Genomic DNA, 22742 nt, shown 5'->3' on the forward strand with positions numbered 1-22742 from the left:
ATGAGGAAAGAACCACAAGAGTTATAACTAGACTACAGGGTGTGCTGGCAAGTTGTAAGGAGGATCAGATAGATGTTGAAAGGGGCTTGGACAGTAGATAAAGCCACAAACACAGTGTGATGGAAACCAGGTGAATAGTTGGAAGAGTGAGGAGGTTAGTCAATAGTGTTAAGCCACAGAAAAATATGGCAGAGTTTAAAGGAGGCCACTAGATTTGGCAAGTCAGTCACTTCTGCTAGAACTGTTAGGTAGAGTTTTGAGTGCAGAATTCAATGTAGCAGGAGACAGGGACAGTGTCTAGGTTTGGGGTTCAGTCCAGCTGCATTTTAACATTGTTTGTGCTCCATCATGGCTTTATAACCTTAAGAAAGTTATCTGACCCCCTCAACCTCTGTTCATTTGTAAAATGGAAGTAATGCTCTTGGTTCGTAATAGGAGCATAATCTATGAATATATAAAGCAGCATTTTTGTGATTAGGAGCAGTATGGGTTTTAGAGTCAGACTTGGCTGAGTGAATTCTGCCAACAACAATTCTGCCAGTCTGTTATTTGATGAGCTTTGTGTCCTTGGGCAGGTCACCCTAAGTGTCAGTTTCCTCACCTGTTTAACAGGAACAGTACCCTCTATGTTTGTAGTAAAAGTAGAAACAGTAAAGCTAAATGGTTTGGCATCCAGTAGATATTCAGATTGTGGTTATTCTGTTTACCAGCAGGAGCTGTTTGGCAGTGGGAGAGGCTTATAGGAAGGCAGGACCACAGGGCATTTCTTTAGAGAAAAAGTGAATGAAACCAAAGGAGTGATGTCTAACAGAAGGAAAGAGAACCTAGATCACATGTTGTAGGATTATTCTTAGAAAAATAAAAATGGATAGTGCTCCCTCTGAAAACAGCAAAGGGTAGGTAACAGGAGTTAATCATAGTTGGAGATTAAAAGGCTGAGGTTAGTAGTCTACAGTGGTTTGATAGTAAATTATCTCAAACTAGAATTTTATTGAAGAGTTGTTATTAGTATTTAATGAAAATATACATAAAAATGTGTGGTATAGAGTATGTCCTTAAACAGTTTACTTTAGATTTCCAAGTAGGTCCGGTTTATCAGAATTGTTTGTATCTTTCTAGGTCCTCTTTAAGTGTACAAGTTCTTGATTTCCCTGCAACCCTGGTTTTTATCTTTGCTGTCCTGAAAGTATTGCTGGAGCTCATCTTTCAACAGCCAGTTTTCCCAAGTCCCTGTATCTTTTTATCCTAGATTTCTGTGTGACTGCTCAAATAACAGGCATCATAACTTCTATATTAATCTACATACATTTTATAGCTGTCATAAATACACAACTTGCTTTTTAGTTTAATGTATCTTAAATGGTCATATTTTGGCATACCCACCATTTTTGTTTTAAGTGTATTACCTATTTTTAAACCATTGTTTTTAATGACCACAATAAACAATTATTTTTGATAAGGGTATGCCATAATTAACTGTTCCCCAATCACTGGATACTTATTCAACTTTTCATTAATAAGCAATAAATTTTTCAAGTTTTTCTTTTGAATCTAGAGAGAACAGTATACCTTAGGATTATTGTTTTGAACAGTGCTAGCCAGTAGAAATTTCTGTGATGATGGAAATGCTCTGTGCTCTCCAATAAGGATACTAGGTCACATGTGACTATTGGGCAGTTAAAATGTGTCTCAAGTAACTGAATTTTTAAATTTACATTTAAATAGCCACACGTGGTTAGTGACCATGGTGTTGGAAAGCACAGTTCTAGAAACAGATATGGAGATCAAAGACAGTACAGTCAGGGCATCTCAGCTATGATCTTAATTAAGGTGGCCAGGGTGAGGACTTATGGGATGGTTAATAGCCCACACTAGAAGAGCTCTGTGACAAAGACCTCAGAAGCCAAAATGTTATGATGAATGGGAAAAAATTTAATTATTGGACCAAAGGGGAGACTGCAGCTGAGAGAAATTTAGAACCAGATGTGACTTCTCAGCAATTGGTTTCAGACTCTAGAGAAAATGCATTCAATTAAGGACCTGGGGTCAGTGCTACTCCAGGGAGGATGCTGGGTGATTACTAGGAATGCAGATACTTGCCCTACCCTTGACCTGAATCTGCGCCGGGGGGGTGGGGGGTGTTGGGCTTTTTTAGGAAGCCCACAGGTTTTTCTTATTGGTGCTACTGTTTTAAGAACAACTGGTATAGAGTGATGAACACAAGGTTCCTATGACCTAGGAATTTCTAATCAAAGATTCCTCGATTTCTTAATCACTTTCCTAGAATATAAAAAACTCGATTGTTCTCCCTAGCATCCAGCACACGTTGAGGCAACAGTGCTCCACAAACGGTTGCCCTCTTATCTCTTTATCCAGAAATAGTTTTATCCGTCTATAATATTCCAAGAGCTTCCCTGGTAGTTCAACTGTAAAGAATCGGCCTACAATGCAGAAGACTCCGGTTCGATCAGGAAGATCCCCTGGAGAAGGGAACGGCTACCCACTGCAGTGTTCTTGCCTGAGAAATCCCATGGACAGAGGAGCCTGGCGGGCTACAGTCCATGGAGTCACAAAGAGTCGGATATGACTGAGTGACTTTCATAATATCCCAAGGTTGAGGGAATATGAAGGCTAGGACAAAACTGGAATAATGCATTTTGGTGGTGTCCTTTGTTTTGACCAAGAGCATGGTATGAAACGTGTGCGCTTGTATGTAAGTTTGTACTGTAGTGAATCAAAGGAAAGCAAATAACTTGAATAAAGCTTTCCCGTGGTTGAAAGGAGAAACTGTCCTGGTCAGGGCGTACACCTGATAGATAACGTGCGGATTAAGACAGGAGAGATGATAGAACTCGGTCTGGGCGTGCAGTTTGTAAAGAAAGGGCTTTCCTGCAGGCGGGCACCGCTGGCCGCCGCCCTCTTAACCTTCCCCAGTGTGACGTGGGATGGAACCTGAAAAACTGCTCGTTTTATCTGAAACTCAAGTGTAACCAGGCGAGGTGTACTTTTATCTGCCAAGTGACAACCCTGGGTGGGCGGCGCCCTGCGACCCCCAAACCTGGGGCTCGCGCCGGCCCGGGAATACGGAAGGACTGCGGGACCTGCTGCCGAAGGCGGGGGCGGAGGGCGGGCCGCGGGGCCCCGGCCGCGCCGTGCCCGCTCCGGACCTCACGGCCCGCGAGACACAGCGAAAACCCAGGCCGCGATGGTCGGCTCCAGCCCCACGCCGGGGCGGACAAGGCGAAGTCGGCCGCGGCGGGAGCGAGAACCGCGGCGCAGCGCCCCTCCCGGAGTTGGGTCCGCCGCGCCTTCCGGTGCGACTTCCGGTCCGCCTCCTGAGGCAGGAAGTGCCGGCGCCGCAGCTGTCGCGCCCGTCCCCTCGCTGGTCCTGCACAGGCAGCCCGGCATCTTGGTGCTGGTGTCCGGCCGCGGTGAGTGACGCTCGCCCCCGCGCGCGACACCCCTGGGGCCGCCCCGGTGCCCTGCGCCTCCGGCCGCCCGACCCCAGCCCCCGCCCCCAGTGCCGGCGGGCGGGCTGGGCGGGGGCTGTGGGACCTGTCGGTGGGGCGGGGAGGGTCAGGGAGGAGGCCTCGGCCGCTGCCGGCCTGAGCCTGGACGTCGAGGGGTCGGGAGGCTCAGGCGTTTGGAAACGGGCTGGGGAGCCGCCCTTTTGGCGGAGGCGGCCGGTCCCCGGCGCTGCGTCACCCGACGGCTTCACATACCTGGTGCCTCGGCGCCCCCCAGCTCCCCGCGGCCCGGTCGGTGGGTGAGGGGGCTCTGTGCCACACACAGGGCTGGGTGCTTTGGGGACACAAGGGGCCAGCTAGTATCTGGTTCTTGCCGGGAGTGCCGGGTTGGCACCGGCAGAATGGAACGATTTCCGTAGGAGTTTTGGCTCTTTCGCAGCATCTCTCATCTTACAAAGATTTACTCTATTCCTACCAATGAAGAAGAGGACAAACAGCAAAAATCAGGAAAAGTTTCCTGAAAAAAAAGAATCGTGACCTCAGTGAAGACCTTGGACTTAGCCCTGGGAGGGAGAACTTACTATTTATGGCTGGATCTGTGGTAGGCGGTAACAAGACCAAAAGCTCAAAAGGTGGAAATTGTGTCGTGTGGAAAGGAGACGATGGGGAGACCAGCCTGAACGGAACAGAACTGTGATGGATAATAGCTGGGAATGGGTAGATCCGTGGGAATCTTTTCACAGATGTCTTGCCAACTTGACGAGAAATAAAAGATTATGTAAGAGGCTTTAGGGAGTCATTTTGGATTCTTCACTAAGGGAGAGAGATGAAGAAAAGAGTGTTTAGAGTATTAGTTTGTCAACCTTGGTTAAAGATGGATTTGTAACTTTCCTTCAGTGAGAAAAGAATCATCGCGCTTTAGAATTCAAAAGAACCTTATAGGTTATCTTTAGTGTTATAATGGAGAAGAGTGAAATCCAGCGAGGTGAGATAATTTGCCCAAGGTCACTTGAGGGGTTCACCTGGACCACCCATTTTCTCTGAGCATTAGATGGACTGACTCTTGGAGCTTATGGTTAAGTACATAGCTTCTTGTTTGTCCAGGCTCTGTTGAATGATACAGCTTCTGTGATGATTGACTTGGTTTATGGTTTAATTAGACTGAGTTTGGGCAAGATGAACTGCAGCTTAAGGACAGGTCCCCAGGTGAGGGCTGCTGGACTTAGGAGAGATAAAAGGACTGGGAGCCCCTAAGAAAGCTGGTTGTTGGTCTCCCAAGGTTCAAAGACAATGTATATCTTGAGATGATTTTGGCATCTTCCTTTGTTCTGCACCTGAGCTGTGGTGCTTGTTATCTCCAGCCAGCTCTCCACGTTTTCTTGGTAGAGAATTTCAGCTGCAGGGCATGTTAAGAGCTAGTGGTGTAAGTGCTGGAGGTAGACTTCCTGAGCATGATTTTGCATCTAAGTTCTACTTTTTTCTGCCTATGGCTCCAGACAAATTATGTATTCTCTTTGCCCTAATTTTCTCATCTGAGAAATGGGGAAAATAACAGCACTTATGTCAAAGTGGTTCTGAGGATTACATAAGTTAATTCATATGAAATGCTTAGACCAGTGCCTAGCACATATTTAGCACTCTTATTGCTTTTGTTTGTTCCCGGTATGGAACAAGGAGTGACTGGTACATTTTGTTAAGGATCTCTTGCCCAGAGTCCAGTGGAGTTTATGGATAGACCTTGGAGAAAGCCATAACTGGGGAGTCAGACCTAGGGACCTACCTTACAGAGGATGTATGTGTATGTAATTCTGTCTGTGATTTTGAGGAGGCATATGTATTTGTGCACTTGACTAGTGTTTACTGAGCACCAGCAATGTGTAAGACACTCTACTTAACCCGGCAATCCTTGGTAGATAGGCTAAATGCCATAAAAATGGACATGTAAATGATACGGCAATGGAATATGACTGAGCATTAAGAGTAAAGAAAAGAACCACTGATAAATGCAGCGAGATACATAACAAAAACATTGAGTGAAAGAAATTGGACACATAAAGTATGCACTGTATAATTCCATCTATAAGAAGTTAAAAGACAGAACTATTTGTGGTGATAGAAATCTGAGCAATGGTAGCCTAGGGAGAGAGTGATTGATTTGGAGAGAACTTTCTGGAGTCATGTTTGTTACTTGATGGTTGGTTACTTGGGGTGGTGGTTACAAGGTGTACATCATTTTTAAGATCTATACATTTCACCATATGTAAATTTAACTTTATTGTTTCACAATAAAAAAATGATAGGGGAATAGAAATGATAGAAAGTTTACTACCAGTTGGGATGATCATAAAACCCATAATATAGCAATGACAGCATTATAATGTATGTGATAAATGTTAAAATGCATATAGCATGGGGAAAACTTCACCGCTGCTAAGAGAAAAACTGTAAAATTGAGTTTGGCTCTAAAATAACAGATACAGTAATTTATGGAACTGATTATATATCTGCCTAAATAGGCAGCATAAAAACAATAATATGTCGTTGAGTATGTCAGGTTAATTTTGTGGAGTATTTTAAGTTGATTATATACTCAGTTCTCTTGATTATTGCTGTTCACATTTGCTCACATATCCAGTCATTTGATCTTCCCAATTAGCACGAGCACTGGTCTTGACTACAGTAATGGCCATGGGAATTCACGAGATGTTTCTGCAGATGCTGATAGACCTTGGCGAAGATGAGAATTGAATCAGAAATTATCTTAGGTTTTAACCCAAGAAGCACTCTGCTTTTTTTGCTTTCATCCACTGTCAGACCTCACTCTGTGCCTCTGCTCACAAAGCAGCCTTGAGAGGAAACCTTCTAAACATCCTGTCCCCAGGCATCTCTGCTGTAGCATGGCTAAAACTTGAACTCTCTGTCATCCCTTTGCTCATGAAACCAACTCCTCCTTCCTCCCCCAGTTACCTCATTTTTGAGTGGTACCATTATGCTATCAATTTTTCAACCAGTACTTGAGAAAGTCAATCATTCAAGACAAACTGAAGAAAACTCCAATTAGAAAGCAAGAACTAGGAAATCAGCATAGTAATCAGCCTGAAGAAAAGGATAGAGGTTAGTGATGGGAATGTTGAGGAAGGAGTGACTCTGTTGTACTTAAGAGAAGAACCCTCTGAACTTGAGAGAAACCGAATAGAAGGAATTAAAGTTTGCTAACCAGGAATAGAAAATTCCCTATCCAGTGCAAACGTGGCTGTGGCCCCTTCATGGTTTTAAAAATTCTTTGGCTATAATTCTGAAATAAAGGCATTGCCCTATTAAATATTGTAGATGCCAAGGAAACACAATGGCTTGATTAGTTTTCTGTGGGTATATAAGATCACGCCCAAATTTAGCACCTTAAGAAAACAATACAGAGCTTCTGAGGGTCAGGAATTCCAGGGCAGCTTAGCAGGGTGATTCTGGCTGTCTTGAACTTGGGAGTCCAGCTGTCAGCTGGGTTTGCAGTGGTTTGAAGGAGGATCCACCTCCAAGATGGTGGACTCACCTGGCTGGCAGGTCGATGCTGGCAGTTGGCAGGCGGCCCCAGTTCCCTGCCACATGGACCTCTCCATGGGGTCGTGTAGTGCCCTCATGACCTGGTGCTGGCTTCCCCCACGTAGAGCAGTCTGAGCGAGAGCATGGCAGAACCCACAACATCTATTATGACAAGGTCACACCCCTTCATTTTCACAATGTTCCATTGTGTATGAAGGGTGGCAGAATATGCCACCACAAAATATGCCACTTTGGCCTAAAAATTACTTGGAGCTGAAGGCAACTGAAAAGAGGCAGACACAAGAAAATCTCTTTGCCCTCCCTCAATTTGCCTGAAGGGCTTCCCAGTGGCTCAGCGCTAAAGAATCCACCTGCCAGTGCAAGAGATTCAGGAGAAGCAGGCTTGATCCCTAGGTCTGGAAGATCCCCTGGAGAAGAAAATGGCAGCCCACTCCAGTATTCTTGCCTGGAGAATCCCTGGTGTGCCACAGTTCTTGGGGTTGCAAAGGACCTGACCGAAGGACTAAGCATTGGCTTCAGGAAGTTTGCCTAAAGCAGGACACAAATTTACAAAGGTCTTCTTTCGCTCTCTATCAGGAAGGACAAAGGTTGTTAAAGAGACAACCTTAGACTCTTAGAGGGGAAGGCTGGGACTGAAATCTGCAAGGGAAACTTGCCCTTGTTTATACTGTGCTTTTCACCTTCATCCCTAGCCTCTCCCCTTCACACACACCTTTCTTCTGACTTTAGCGAAGATGATATTGAAGCCAGAGTTCTAAGCTACCTCTGAGAGTTGCATTTTCCCTGGGTATCTCCCAGGTAAATATGAGATATACACCTTAATAAACTTATTTGTTTTTCTGTTATTAGTCTGTTATTACGAAGTGTTAGGCAGAAACTCAGAACCACAGTCAGTGCCTTCTAAGTGGTTAACTCAGTGATTCTCAACCTTCACTCTACATTGGAATCACCTGGTGCACTTTAAAAATACCAATTCGTAGGCTTCACCTGCAGACATTCAGTTTCAGTTGTACCAGACCAGAACCTAGACATCACTTTTTAAAACTTTACAAGGTGATTCTGATGTGCAGCCAAGGTCGAAACCAGAGGCTAACTGCTGTGAGAGCTATATTTACCTGCCATATGGTAGCATCACGTTGCTGCCTGAGATGCTTCTTAGGAAGCTGACGGATTGCACCGTGAGTACCTCTCCCAGGCTCCCAATAAAGCCACAGAGGCTGGATGAAGTTCTCAAGCAGTTGCTGCCTGTTAATGATCACAGTGCCCATGTTTTGATTTGCACAGCAGTATTGCAGGTGATTTTGCAGATATTTAGACTATGATCTAAATAGACACCATAACCACCTGTACCACCAGTATTCCTATATCCCTGCCCTTCTTTAACCTCTGAATACTACATATAACCTTTAGTTCACTCTATCAGAAATTTACAAAAATAATACAATAAAAATTTTGAAGAGGAAGTGAGACTTGTTTTATTGCTGTTAAGACTTATTCACTACTTTATATGCTATGTTCTAAATGGATATTTTTTGTAACTAAGGATGGAGTTTGGTGGGTTTTATTCATTTGATCTTTATAGGTCAAGTAGTAATTTGACAATTGCAGGTAAAGATGTCACGCCTTTACCTGTCATGTCAAACCAGGACAGGTACTGGTAGGAAATACTGCCGTTTGATGAACCCAGACAAGGGCTGCAGCACTGCACAGCTGCAGGGGGTGCCATTCGTGTTTTATTCCCTTCCCATTCAGCTGTGTACTTCTAATCTGTGCAAATAAATTCCCCAGAAGAGTTGGAATTTGAAAACTCAGTTTCACTGGGAATTATGTTTAGAGGAAAGTAGCTGTTCGGAAATGTTGGATTATATTGGTGAGTATTGGAAGTTTAAGAAATATTTTATGGTTAAAAATAATAACTAGAGGGACTTCCCTGGCAGTCCAGTGGTTATGGCTCCCTGCAGTGGAAGTGCAGGTTCAATCCGTGGTAGGGCAGCTAAGATCCCACAGCCTGTGCTCTGTGGCCAAAAATAAAAACTAGAAGAATTGCATGAAGAATACACAGGTAAAATCACCTTGAACAAGTGGGGTTGAATTCTGGGTCTGCCACCAGGTAACCGTGGGCAAGTTGTTTGACATCTTTGCTATTCAGTTCCTTCATGTGTAAAGCGGGCATGTGAAAATTTAATTGACTCGTGTGCCTAGCACATTGGTCACTCAGCAAATGGGAGTAGCCATAAGTTGAGGAGACCTTTAATTCTCTCTGGTGCTAAGGCATTTGGGGCTAGAAAAATAACAAAAACAAATATATGAGTTGAGAAACTGCATGGTGCTTGGGCACATTCTAGACATTTGGTGTTGCTGAAGGAAAAGTAGACAGCAGAGTGGCTAGAGAAAGGTCATTCTAGAGCAGGGGAAGGTGTGTGTGCTTAAGAATTTGTACTTTGTCCTGTAGGCCTAGGTGGAGGGCCGAAGAGTTCTCAGAAGGGAATGATGTGGTCATTTCATGTCTTACACACCTCTGGCTGGAAGATAAAGAGCAGTTGACAGGCCACCAAGAGGCAAGGAGGTTGGTGTGTTGGCCATAGACATATTCTACACAGGGGTGATGAAGGCCCAGAGTAGGGTGGTAGCAAGAGGAAGATGAGCAAATCTGATATATATTTAAGAGGCTGGGCCTGGTTTCTCGGGGAGACGACAAGTCAGGGATGACTCATGGTTGTCTGGCTTGGCGAGAGAGTAAGCGATAGTGCCGTCAACTGACAGGAAACAAAGTTGAGAAAGGTTAGGAGGGGAAGATAATTCAGTTTCTAACACATTGATTCCGAGGGTCTGTGGGACTTAAAATGAGTGCCTCACACCAGCACAAATGGCTCTGAGTCCACAGCCCAAGGGAAGGGCCCGCCCTGGGAATGCAGACGTGGGAGTCACAGGTGTTGTCAGAACAGAGCCGATGAGATCATCCAGGGAACGCAGAGTTAATTTAATGAGCTGTGGACCGTGAGAATGCTGGGGAACATGAATATTTAAGTGAATGGAGGAAAGAGGAGGCTAACAAGAAACTGGAGGAAGACCAGGCATAGAAATAGAACTGAGAGGAAGCCTGAGACACCAAGTCAGACCAGCATCTTACTTCAACCAGGCACCCCAAGCTGATGTTCAGGATTCTCCCTCCTAAGAGTGTGAGGTCTTCAAGGATGGGAACCTGGGGCTCCTGTTCCTTTTGGGACAGTTCATTTCTGCTATTACAGTTCACCAACGCCAAGAGTTGCTGATGCCTGAAGAGAAGAAGGATAAAATGGTGTCAAATACAGCAGAAGGGTCCAAGAAGATTTAGACGGGATTTGCCAAATGGAAAGTGCTTACAGTAGAGAAGAGAAAGCCAGATTGTGGTGAGTGGGAAGTGAGAAAGTGGAGAAAGCCAAGACGTTTATCTCAGTAGTTGAGGAGAAAGAGGAGGGAAGTTTCTTTGGAGGCCAGAGTTCGTTTCAGATTGATCGTTTTGCTACAACTTTGCCTTACTTTTCAGCTGATGTTTTATTATCACTTGATATTTTACATGTGTACTTTTATGGGTACCATATACAAATATAAATGTGCACTAGTTTTAAATGAAGTGAAAGTCACTCGGTCGTGTCCAACTCTTTGCAACCCCATGGACTGTACAGTCCATGGAATTCTCCAGGCCAGAATACTGGAGTGAGTAGCCTTTCCCTTCTCCAGGGGATCTTCCCAACCTGGGGATCGGATCCAGGTCTCCTGCATTGCTGGAAAATTCTTTACCTCCTGAACCACAAGGGAAGCCCAAGAGTACTGGAGTGGGCAGCCTATCCCTTCTCCAGCAGATCCTCCCAACCCAGGAATCAAACTGGGGTCTCCTGCATCGCAGGTGGATTCTTTACCAGCTGAGCTATTAGGGAAGCCCACTTTTAAAAGAAGTACAGAGAAAAAAATCAACTTTTTTCTTTTTAAAGTAATCGTGGTATTACTACATTGAGCCATATCTGCTCTGTAACAGGTTTTGACTGAGGGCTCAGACTTGCTCACTGTATAATGGCTTTTCTAGCCTTACTGGGTTACCTCTCCCTTCTCAGCATCAGCTTCTTGTACAATTCCAACTAAGCTTCAAAGATGTTTAAATATATTTTGGGGTTAGCTGTAGGGTTAGCATGAAACAATTGTCTGATCTTTTTTTTCATAAAGATTTTTCTCTGGGAGATTTTTCTAAATGACTGTTACAAACACAATTTGTTGATACTGAGGGAGAGCACTAATTCTTGCCTTCAGATCTACTGCCTTTTATATCTTTTGAATCTTGAAGAAATAAGAGTCATAGAATTTTTAGCATGAGAAAGAATTTTAATCCCACAGTTTTGGAATGTGAGGAAGAATTAAAGCAGAGTCAAGTGCCTTGCTAGTGGATCACATTCTGTGTCCAACTTGACCTTCAGTATAACTGAGGTCACATACAAGCCAAATTACAGGAAGGGGAAGAAATTAACATTTTTTCAGGCCAAGTGTGCGGGCAGGGGAAGGAGTTGGAATGTCAAGAGTAAGGACTGTAAGGCTGATGTGCTTCAAAACTGCAAATGGACTAAAACAATATGGATTTAAAGTCCAAGTCTGGAAGGCCTAGAGACCCAGGTCCAGAGTTCCTCTGCTCAGCCACTGCCCCCACCAGTCATCTGCCTTTGCACTCTGAGGCTTCAGAGTTAGAGAACAGTCCCCAAGGCCCCCGTCATCTCTGACACCAAATTGCAGTTTTGGTTCCCCGGGACAACCACTGCTCAGATTCAGTAATCCGCTAGGACTCACTGAGAACTGTGACACCTGTAGTTCTGGTTTATTACAGCAAAAGGAATCAGACTAAAATCAATCAAGGGAAGAGATGTGCAGAGCCCAGGAGAATTCCAAATGCTCAGCTCCCAGTGGTCTCCACGGGCAATATTGATTCCTGGTAAGATGGGACAGTGTGCATGGACTATTGCCTGCCAGAGTATTGTCTACCCTTGCTTGCTAGCTGTAGCTTTTGCTGGGAACCTTTCCCCTAGATACTGTCCACTGCTCCTAGGCCGATTTCAGTTTCAGAAGTTTGTCTAGAGGACAGACTGATAACACCTGACCCCAAGACTCCAGATAAACCTGGCAGGACATCCTAAGGACTTAGAGATTACCTCCCAGGAGCTGAGGACCAAGGCCAGACATCTTTTGGGGCAAAATTAAAATTTTTATGAGGGCCATTAATTTTTTTTTTTAACCTAATGAGGGAGTACCTCTCTCTTAGGGCCATTGTGAACACTGAATAAAACATTGGATCAAAAATTTTTTCTGTGGCCTTCCCTGGTAGTCCAGTGGCTAAGACTCCGTGCAAACAAATATTTAAAAAACAATTTTTTTTCCTGGTGTCCATGGTAGCTAGTAATGGTAAAGCTGAGATTCAAACTCAGCACTTTTCTAATTCCAAAGCCAATAGTCTATTTGTGTTGTGTTTATTTACATCAATTGAAACTGCAAATAAAAATGGAATAAGAAAATTCCCTGGCAGTCCAGTGGCTAGGACTCTGCACTCTCACTGCCAGGGGCCCAAGTTTGATCCCTGTTTGGGGAACTAAGATCCCACAAGCTACATGATGTGGCAAAAAAAAAAAAAGGAGGGGGGGATGAGAAGTGTATTCTATTTGACATATAAATTATTGGTGGTAAAGTATTACAGGCTACCACTAAAACTATATTACAAAGAATTGAGGAGTGTTTGGGAAGATGAGAAAATGGAGAGATTTGAGAATTAGACTACTATTCTAAAAGTTTTGTCTGGGGAAATGGGAAATGAAGATGTAGCTAGAAGGGATACAAGATTAAAGATATGTTTTGATTTTTTTTTTCAATGAGAGCCTTTTGAACATGTACTTATAGTGACTGTACCAGTCTCTTTGCATATATCTCATTTAATTCTCACTTCTGTTAGAGTAGTTATTGTGTTTTGCTCTAAAACAGAATTTAGTGAGCTTCTCTAAATTTTCAAACTGTATTTTGAAACAAACCAAGGCTCAGAGAGGTTATGTAATGTTGGTGGTCAAATGGAGTTAAAAGGCATACCTGCTGCATAGGATTGTTGTGAGGGTTAAATGGGACGGTCCTTGGGAACTGAGGTGTCCACTTTGGAGTCTGCAGGGGAGTCCCCCGTCTTCACAGCAGTGTTCGGCACACAGTAGCACTGGGTAAGTGTGAGCTATTGCTGCATGCTTCTAATCTCATTCATGTTTAATAAAAATGAGTTTCATGAAACTTGGGGGAAAGCTGCATCAGTACTTCCCTATTTCTTCAAAACTTCCTTTTTTGTAGATTTTTTTGGTGACATTGGAAATAAAATTTATGTGCATAACATAACCCAAATAATCATTCTACACTGAGATATTTTTACTCACTAACTTTAGGTGTCATGAGTCCTTTCCTTTACTTTGTGCTCTATGCCTTCGGTTTTGCTTTATGTTCTTTTCTTTTTCATTCTAGAATTAAGCCGCCACCATGTCGAGCAAAAAGGCAAAGACCAAGACCAAGAAGCGCCCCCAGCGCGCAACCTCCAACGTGTTCGCCATGTTTGACCAGTCCCAGATTCAGGAGTTCAAGGAGGCCTTCAACATGATCGACCAGAACAGGGACGGGTTCATCGACAAGGAAGACTTGCATGACATGCTTGCTTCTCTAGGTAGACTTTTATGTTCTTAATATGCCTACCTCCTCCAGCATAAACATAAATCAGCATTTTATGAATTAATTTTTGTGGGATATGCAATCTCAGAGGCCTGTTGAGAGATGTTGAGTGGGAGATTCCCTCCTGAGGCGGGGCCAGTCACAAGAGGATACGCCTGCAGGGGTGCGGGCCTGGCAGCCTCTGTGGCTGGGCAGGTTCCGTTCCTGTGGCTAAATATGGTAAGTCCACTAGGTGAAAAACTAGGGAGTGGCTAGGTGGCAAAATACCAGAATCTTAAACAAAAGTGGTTAATAATACAGTGTACTAAGTAGTAAACAGAGAAGGCAATGGCACCCCACTCCAGTACTCTTGCCTGGAAAATCCCATGGATGGAGGAGCCTCGTGGGCTGCAGTCCATGGGGTCGCTAGGAGTCAGACACGACTGAGCGACTTCACTTTCACTTTTCACTTTCATGCATTGGAGAAGGAAATGGCAACCCACTCCAGTGTTCTTGCCTGGAGAATCCCAGGGATGGGGGAGCCTGGTGGGCTGCCGTCTATGGGGTCACATAGAGTCGGACATGACTGACGCGACTTGGCAGCAACAGCAAGTGGTAGAGGTTGAGAACAGGTTATAAGAACAGAAGTGACAGTAAGAAGTGATCATGATCATCTCAGGGAGGAAGGCCAGGTCTTGTAAAAAAAAGGGGGATGGGGAACACAAGGAAGGGGACTTTCACACTTTATAACTTTTTTATAATTACAGAAATGAAAATGTAAAGGTAGGGGATTTATGGATTTTTATACATTATTTGGGCTTTCCCAGTGGCCCAATCCACTCGCCAATGCAGGAGACTCTCAAGAGACACATGCTCAGTCCCTGGGTTGGGAAGATCCCCTAGAGTAGGAAATGGCAACCCATTCCAATATTCTTGCCTGAAAAATTCCATGGGCAGAGAAGCCTGTCAGGGTACAGTCCATGGGGTCACAAAGAGTCGGACACAACTGAGCATACACACACACACATTATTTAACTATAGTTGATTTATAATATTGTGTTAGTTTCAGGAATACAGCTTCAGATTCTTTTCCATCATAGATTATTATAAGATGCTGAATAACATTCCCATGCTGAACAGTAAATCTTGTTGCTTATCCATTTTATATATAGTGATGTGTATCTATTAATCCCAAATCCCTGATTTATCCCTTCCCCCACTTCCCCTTTGGTTACCATAAGTTGTTTCCCATGTTTGTGAGTCTGTTTCTGTTTTGTTGAAGTTCACTTGTATTTTTTTTTTTTTAAGATTTCATATATAAGTGATTTTTGATATTTGTCTTTCTCTGCGCCTTACGTACTTCCCTTAGTATGATAATCTGTAGGTCCATCCATGGTGCTGCAAATGGCAATATTTCATTTAAAGAGACAAGATTTAAAGCAAACAGAAACCTCTGTCATTTTGGTTACATGGGTGTGAGTTTATTCTTCTTTATGTGATTTTGTTGTTTTGATCTTAAGAAAGGAAGGGAAAGTCCTCCTTGTCATGCCTGAGTTGGCACTGATTTCATGGTTGGTAGAAAGGAGTGTCAAGCCTGGGGGCAGGGGACACAAGTCAAGCATGGCCCGCAGTTAGGGTCTGTGTATAAGCATTTCTATGTTGGACCGAGAGCCAGAAACGGCTGTTCCAGGGCCACGGACAACAGGAGGAAAGGTGTCACTTTTTTTCCTTTTAGTAACCACATGATCTCATTCCCCTATTTTACTTTTACTTTTATTCTCCTAACATTGTTTTGAAAATATTTTAAAATTTGTTTTTAATTGGAATATAATTGCTTACAGTGTTGTGTTGGTTTCTGCCTTACAACAATGTGAATCAGCCATAAATATACATATAGCCCTTCCCTTGAAAATTTTTAAGCTAATATAAAGTTGAAGGAACAGTATAATGAACACACTTCCATCCTTTACCCAGATTCATTGGTTGTTAACATTTTGAAACATTCCTCTTAGAGCGAGAGTGTTACCGAAAGGGGTATGTGTGGGGTCCGGCTTCTACGCCCAGAAGCCAACAGAAGCCAATAAACAGGCCAGGTTTGTGGGAAAGAAAGTTTGCTTTATTTCAGACACCGGCAGCTGGGAAGGGAGGGCAAGCATCTGTCCAAAGGCGGACTCCCCACCCCTCCACTGGCCATCAGTGTGGCAAGAGCTTTTATAGACAGAAGGAGAGGGCTACATGTAGAAACAGCACAGTCAGCCCTGACAGTCATCTTCAAATTGGTCATTGATGGTCTGACCAGAGTCATCTTGGTTGTTTTAAGTACAGTTACTCTTTAGTTCTGGGATTCGTTTGATTCTATTTCTTTGAGGCCAGTTCTCAGAATTGTGGCAACCTAAGTGGTGGGTGGTGTCTGGTCATAGTGTGGTTAACTTCTTCACCCTGGTGTTTTAGTATCTATAAGATGGCTCCCACAATGTGACTCAGAATGTTATCTATAGCCCCTGAGAAAGAACTAAAGGTTCTTGATTGTGCTTGATGGCTACATTATTATTATTTGGTCTCCTTTGACTGTTTTCCTTTGCTTCTGAATTTCTCATTTCTCTGATTAAATATATTCTCTGACTAAATTTATTCCACAGACAAAAGGCAGGCAGAGGACATGGTGGAGGGCAAGTTCTGTTTCAAGAGTAGAGATAGGATCTGACTTGTTGACTTGCAGGTGGGGTGGATCCCAGTGTTTTCCACACTTTGAATCACTAAGTGTATTTCAGGTCACTATCGAAGAAGCCCACCAAGGAAAATTATGGGTCTTGGTTGTATCCCAGAGGTTGAACACTCAGCCTGTTCCCTCCTAGTAGATGTTCAGTTAGCTTTTGTTGGGTGAAAGAGTTGTGGTACAATAAGAGGCTGACTTTGAGGACTTCCATTTGGGGAACCCCATACCTTTTAAATCAAATTATATTAGACTCCTTGAATGGGTCCATAGGTGCCTAGCCTAAGCCAGTTCATTTTAAATCCCTGTGTCTTCTTTGTACCCATGTACTCTTCACACCTTTGGGTTACACTTTTTATCCCCCAAAAATTGCTGCAAGAGAATTGGGTTAGGCCTGAAGGTAGAAAAGTAATGTTTTTTTTTTTAACCACTTTCACTTATTTAAAGAATTCTGAGATTAATTTTGGGGTGATTTTGTATTGGTATGTTGAATAGGTGTACTGAATGAAGACTGCAATGCAATAAGATGGATGTCAACCTGGCACTTATATTCCACTCAGATTCCCAGGAGTAAAACTTACATATGAACCTTGATTCTGGCATGGATAGCATTAGAGCTTAGTTGGGTGTAATAGAGACTTACTGATGTATATGTTCTTTTCATGGAGAATCGTACAAACTTAATGCTGGAAGGGAAATCTTCTGGAGTTTAACTAGTCAAGTCGTTTTACAGATAGAAAGTAAATCCTGGACAGGTGCCACCTTCCTCCTGGGCACGCAGCCAGGGGCAGAACTGGGGTTCAAACCCACTGCTCCAGACACTTCCTTCAGGGCTGCTTTTCCCACACCATGTAGACCTCACAAGCGCTGGGACCGGGGAAGCTCTTTGTTACTCCCACCAAATGAGGCCATTCCAGGGGAATTTCTTCCAACTTCCAGCGGAAGGTCAGGGGAGTTCCCTCCCACTGTACCAGAACAGGGAGACGTGTTCACGGTTGGAACTGAGGTTAAGATTTCCCATCATGAACAATGCTAAACAAGACTGCATTTCAACACCAGTAATGGCATCTGGGGATGTGTCTGACAACCAAAAAGAACGTAATTTAACAGTGTTTAAAATGAGCTCCCAGTTCTAAACCAATCTAATGGTTTTAGCTTAAATGACTAACTTATAAATAAATTGTTTGAAGCATACCAATTATGGCTACGTGTACCACAGTTAGAAATGTGAATAGATTTTTTTAAATAACCAATATTGAAATGTCCTGATGGGTCTTTAATGTTATCAACATTCAGAATGTGCTAATGTGGCATTGCCTGTTTCATAGTTCATGTGTTTGTTTTGTTTCATTTTGAATGAAAAATAGTGAAGGAGAAGGAAATGCCAACCCACTCCAGAATTCTTGCCTGGAGAATCCCATGAACAGAGGAGCCTGGTGGGCTACAGTCCATGGGTCACAAGAGTTGGACATGACTTAGCAACTAAACCACAGTGAAGGAAAAGTTGCAGAAAATATCAGTGAATGGACAATCTAAGCCCAGAATGCATTTTTAAAATGGTGTATCTAAGATTTTTTATGTTATGGGCTACTCTGGTGGCTCAGTGATAAAGAATTACCCTGCCAATGCAGGAGATGCAGGTTCGATCTCTGGGTCGGGAAGATCCCCTAGAGAAGGAAATGGCAATCCACTCCAGTATTCTTGCCTGGAGAATCCCACAGACAGAGGAACCTGGCAAGCTGCAGTCCACAGGGTCGAAAAAGAGTTGGACACGACTTAGTGACTAAACAACAAACAGCAACAGCAATGTAAGTTAACTGAAAAATTAACTGAAAGACTAGTTTTATGTAATGGTGGTGTAACTTAAAAAAAATACATTGTGGAACATAACAATAACAATAGTTATTTATTGAAATGAGTTCTTTGTCCTTAAATGGGAAAAATGTCAAATTTTACAGGGAAGAACCCAACTGACGCGTACCTGGAAGCCATGATGAACGAGGCTCCAGGGCCCATCAACTTCACCATGTTCCTCACCATGTTTGGGGAGAAGCTGAATGGCACAGACCCAGAAGATGTCATCAGAAATGCTTTTGCTTGCTTTGATGAAGAAGCGACTGGTGAGCACTCTTTGTTTTGCCCGGCCTCATTCCAGACTGTGTAAGACGGTTTTTAGGAAATGAGAAAGATTAGTAAAATAAAATTTTTTTAAATGAATAAAGGGAACCATCATTTACAATAGGACAGTTGACTGAGAAGGGCCAAAACACAGGTATGGAGGTCATATAGCTACACAGTGTGTGGTGTTAACCTTTGAATTTGGTTCTGAGCATCCATGAAAGCCAGAAGAATTGGCTGTTAAATAGTATTTCTTAGACACTGAAAACTACATCTTCAGGAGACTTTAAATCTCACCAAAATATATGGTTCACTAACTTGAATGATTAAAACCTTAGGTTTTTTTCCCCTTATTATTTAAAACTGAAAAAAGCCTGATTGTTCCATTTTCTTACTCCTTTAATTTTCCCCTTTGCTTCTGCATTAATCCTCTGCTCAGCCACTCACATCTCCTCCTCAGATACACCTTGCGTCCTCCTTCCTGCCTCCCCGTCTCAACCTTTTAAAACTGCACCATCCTTCATTTGGTCTTAGAAACATATTGCCCTTCTATCCTATATCTGTCATGTGTGTGTGTGTATAAAATACAAGGGTTTTTTCCCTCCTCTGGAAAATGCTTGCTTCAAATTAATTTTGTAAGCATATGATCTACTAACTGAGCTTTTAAAATGATTTAATATTAATAAAGAACTCTAAAGGCAATAGGAAAACATAATGATATGGTTACATATTGCTTTATTTTTGTTCATGTAAATGTGTATGTTATGAAATATCTTGTAAGATTGACCAGTTTGAGAACCAGATCATTAGAATGCTGGGCAGTGTTCACAACTCCCTTTTCTCTGCTGCCTTCCAGGCACCATTCAGGAGGATTACCTGAGAGAACTGCTGACCACAATGGGAGACCGGTTTACAGATGAGGAAGTGGACGAGCTGTACAGAGAAGCACCTATTGACAAAAAGGGGAATTTCAATTACATCGAGTTCACGCGCATCCTTAAGCATGGAGCGAAAGACAAAGACGACTGAAAGAACTTGAGCTAAAACTTTCCAATTACTTTGTCTTACTCTATATTTTTTCCTAGACATTACCCCCCGCCCACCATAGACCTGTTGCATGCAACTTTGATTCACAGCTTTGCCTCTTTTTTTGGGTGTATTTATTCTAGACCTTCCTGCCACTTAGCACTTGTATAATCAGACTGCAAATGGGGATAAAGTTGTAAATTGTATTGAAAAAAGAGATTGCAAATAAAAATCAACAAATGTGAAAGCCCAGGAAAATATATCCGGTATTTCTGATTTTGCTGGATTTTTACATTTTTATATAATAAAAATGCTATTTTGAAATAAAGATCATGCCGACTCAAATGGAATATAATGGAAAGTTAAATACCTAGTAGTTGGGGGTAGTCCTTTTTTTAGATTTTCAACTTCATATAATTCAGATTTCACAGGAAACCTGATTTTTCACATACATCGGACAGTATTTTTAATATAAATTAACATCACTATATAGTAAAAACTAGTTATACCTTGGTTTCTTTCATGCTTCTGGTCATATGTTTAAATTATTGAATGATAAATACAGAATGGAACCAAGAATACATTGACCGTTTTATTGATCCAGGTCTAGGAATAAGAGGTAAAATCTGATGAATAGTTACATTATGTAAAGCATTGTATGTAGGCAGTTTTCATTGAATCCTCCCAGCAACCTTGTGGGATAGATTTCTGTTATTTCAAGAGGAAAAAATGAGTTCTGGGGAATCGAGTGATTGATCTGAGTCTCTACCAAACCTGGGATTCCAGGCCAGGGCACCCCCTCCAGAGCGTAGATGAAGAGACCACCGTGCTATCTCTGAGCAGCCTCGAATGCCTAAAAGGTCATGACATTTTCATTACATTCTAACATAATTTTATAGTCATTATTGAGATTTAAAATAACTTGAGGGACATTGTGGGAACAGAATTCAGAAAATTATATGCCAGGTAAAAAAATAGAAGACCAAAGACTATATGCTGACAAAGGTCTGTCTAGTAAAAGCTTTTTTTGACAAGATGCTTTTTCTAGTAATCATGTATGGATGTGAGAGTTAGACCATAAAGAAGGATGAGCACTGAAGAATTGATGCTTTCAAACTGTGATGCTAGAGAAGACTCTAGTGAGTCCCTTGGACAGCAAGAAGATCAAATCAGTCAACCCTAAAGGAAATCAACCCTGAATATTCACTGGAAGGACTGATGCTGAAGCTGAAGCTCTAATACTTTGGCCACCTGATGCAAAGAACTGACTCATTTGAAAAGACCCTGATGCTGGGAAAGATTGAAGGCAGGAGAAGGGGACGACAGTGGATGAGATTGTTGGATGGCATCATCAACTGAATGGACATGAGTTTGAGCAAACTCTGGGATATGGTGAGGGACAGGGAAGCCTGGTGTGCTGCAGTCCATGGGGTCACAAAGAGTCGGACATGACTTAGCGACTGAACAACAACAAAAGATTATAAGCAATATAACTGAAGGAGGTTCACATAGTGTAGAGTGTAAATTGCATGGAAGGTCTGAAAACCAGACAGGGCTGTTGTGAGCTCATTTAACATCTTTAAGACCAAGCAATTTGAGAAATAGAGAAAAATCTTAAAAAAGGAACAGCAATCCATTAAAAAAAGTTTCCCAATGTTGTTCAACACTTACCTGCTCGTACACGTGTTGTATTGGTATTTTATCTGCTTAAAATCAATGCGTTTACATGCTGTTCAATATTTGTGCTTTCTAGCTTGGTGTGGCAGGCAGATCTGGTCACTTACCATCACTTAATTTTTCTAGGCTTTTCACCATCTTTAAAAAGAGCAGTTCTACTCTAAAGGTCTAGTTCACACAAAGTGCTTTGTAGTTCATAGTATCTAGTGCTCACTGCCCATGGGGCTTCCCAGGTGGCTCAGTGGTAAAGAATCCGCCTGCTATTCAGGTGACGCAGGAGACATGGATTGGATTGCTGGGTCAGGAAGATCCCCCTGAAGGAGGAAATGGCAACCTGTTCCAGTATTCTTGCCTGGAAAAATGCCATGGACAGAGGAGCCTGGCGGGCTACACTCCGCGGAGTCACAAAGAGTCGGACACAAGAGACTGAGCACTCAGGCACCGCCCATGAGGTAAGCAGGGCAAGTAAGATTCCTGCTTTTTTATGAGAGCTAAAGTACCCGAAAGCCGAAGCAACAGTCCAAGGTCCCACACAAGAACAAGAATCCACAGCTGGCTCCTTTTTCTACTTCCAAGTTCAACGTCACATGCAGTGTCAAAACCCGAACCACCATGTGGGGGAAATACTGGGATCATTTTGATTGTCAATAAACCAATACTTACCAGTCACTGGTATGTGCCAGGCACTTCTAAGTTGGGGAAAACTAGGAGGGCGGGACAGACAAGGACACTGCGCTTGGACTTCCCTGGTAGTACAGTGGATAAGAATCTGCCTGCCAATGCAGGGGACCCAGGTTCAATTCCTGGTCTGGGAAGATCCCACATGCGGCAGAGCAACTTAAGCCCTGGAGTCAAAACTACTGAGCCTTCGTGCTGCAATGACAACCTGGAGAGCCTAGGGCCTGTGCCCCTCAACAAGAGAAGCCACCGCAAGGAGAAGCCCTCCCACTGCAAGGAAAGTAGCCCCCTCTCACCACAACTAGAGAAAGCCCATGCAAAGCAATGAAGACCCAGCGCAACCAAAAATAAATTAAAAATTTTAAACATATATATGTGTATTAAAAAAAGAATGCTGCCCTCCTGCGCCTTAGTTTTCTTGTGAGAGGCGAGATCAGGAAGGCATGCCTACATCCTGTGGGAAGCAGAACTGAGGACCTCTGAGATGGTACCTATGGGTTACTGGAAAGACAAGAAGGGGGTGCCCACGTGGAGATCAGGGCAGAGCTGACCAACCACAGAGGATGCTCCCTCCAAGGCGGGAGCACTGGGAGAGCTCAAGGAAGGACATACAGATGGTATTTGCTGCGGCATCTAAGTGCAGAATCACAGGGCTTTGGGCAGGGAAGAAATGTGAATTATGTTTGAAAAACTCAGCCTGGCTTCTGTGTGTAGAATGGAGGGCAAGAGGAGCAGAAGGAAGGCATCCAGTTAGGAGGCTGTCAACGATGGTCCAGGCAAGACAAGAGGGTGGCTCGAACTGCGCAGATGGTCGAGGA

The 22742-nt window shown here is 43.1% G+C and overlaps 1 protein-coding gene across 3 annotated transcripts; it reads left to right on the plus strand.

Moving 5' to 3' along the window:
• The first annotated feature begins 3283 nt into the window (after window positions 1–3283).
• On the plus strand, window positions 3284–19897 carry LOC122425826 (myosin regulatory light chain 12B). 3 transcript variants are annotated; one of them, XM_043444469.1, is made up of 4 exons: window positions 3284–3431; window positions 13533–13728; window positions 18384–18545; window positions 19400–19897. In XM_043444469.1, exons 2-4 carry the CDS (start codon window positions 13548–13550, stop codon window positions 19570–19572), a joined length of 516 nt encoding a protein of 171 aa, XP_043300404.1. In that variant the 5' UTR covers window positions 3284–3431; window positions 13533–13547; the 3' UTR covers window positions 19573–19897. The 3 variants fall into 3 exon arrangements, with proteins under 3 accessions (XP_043300404.1, XP_043300405.1, XP_043300406.1); XM_043444470.1 differs by lacking the exon at window positions 3284–3431 and adding an exon at window positions 10274–10414; XM_043444471.1 differs by lacking the exon at window positions 3284–3431 and adding an exon at window positions 11207–11979.
• The last annotated feature ends 2845 nt before the right edge of the window (window positions 19898–22742 follow it).

Source organism: Cervus canadensis, chromosome 23, assembly GCF_019320065.1.
Source record: "Cervus canadensis isolate Bull #8, Minnesota chromosome 23, ASM1932006v1, whole genome shotgun sequence".
In the NCBI taxonomy this organism is placed as follows: domain Eukaryota; kingdom Metazoa; phylum Chordata; class Mammalia; order Artiodactyla; family Cervidae; genus Cervus; species Cervus canadensis.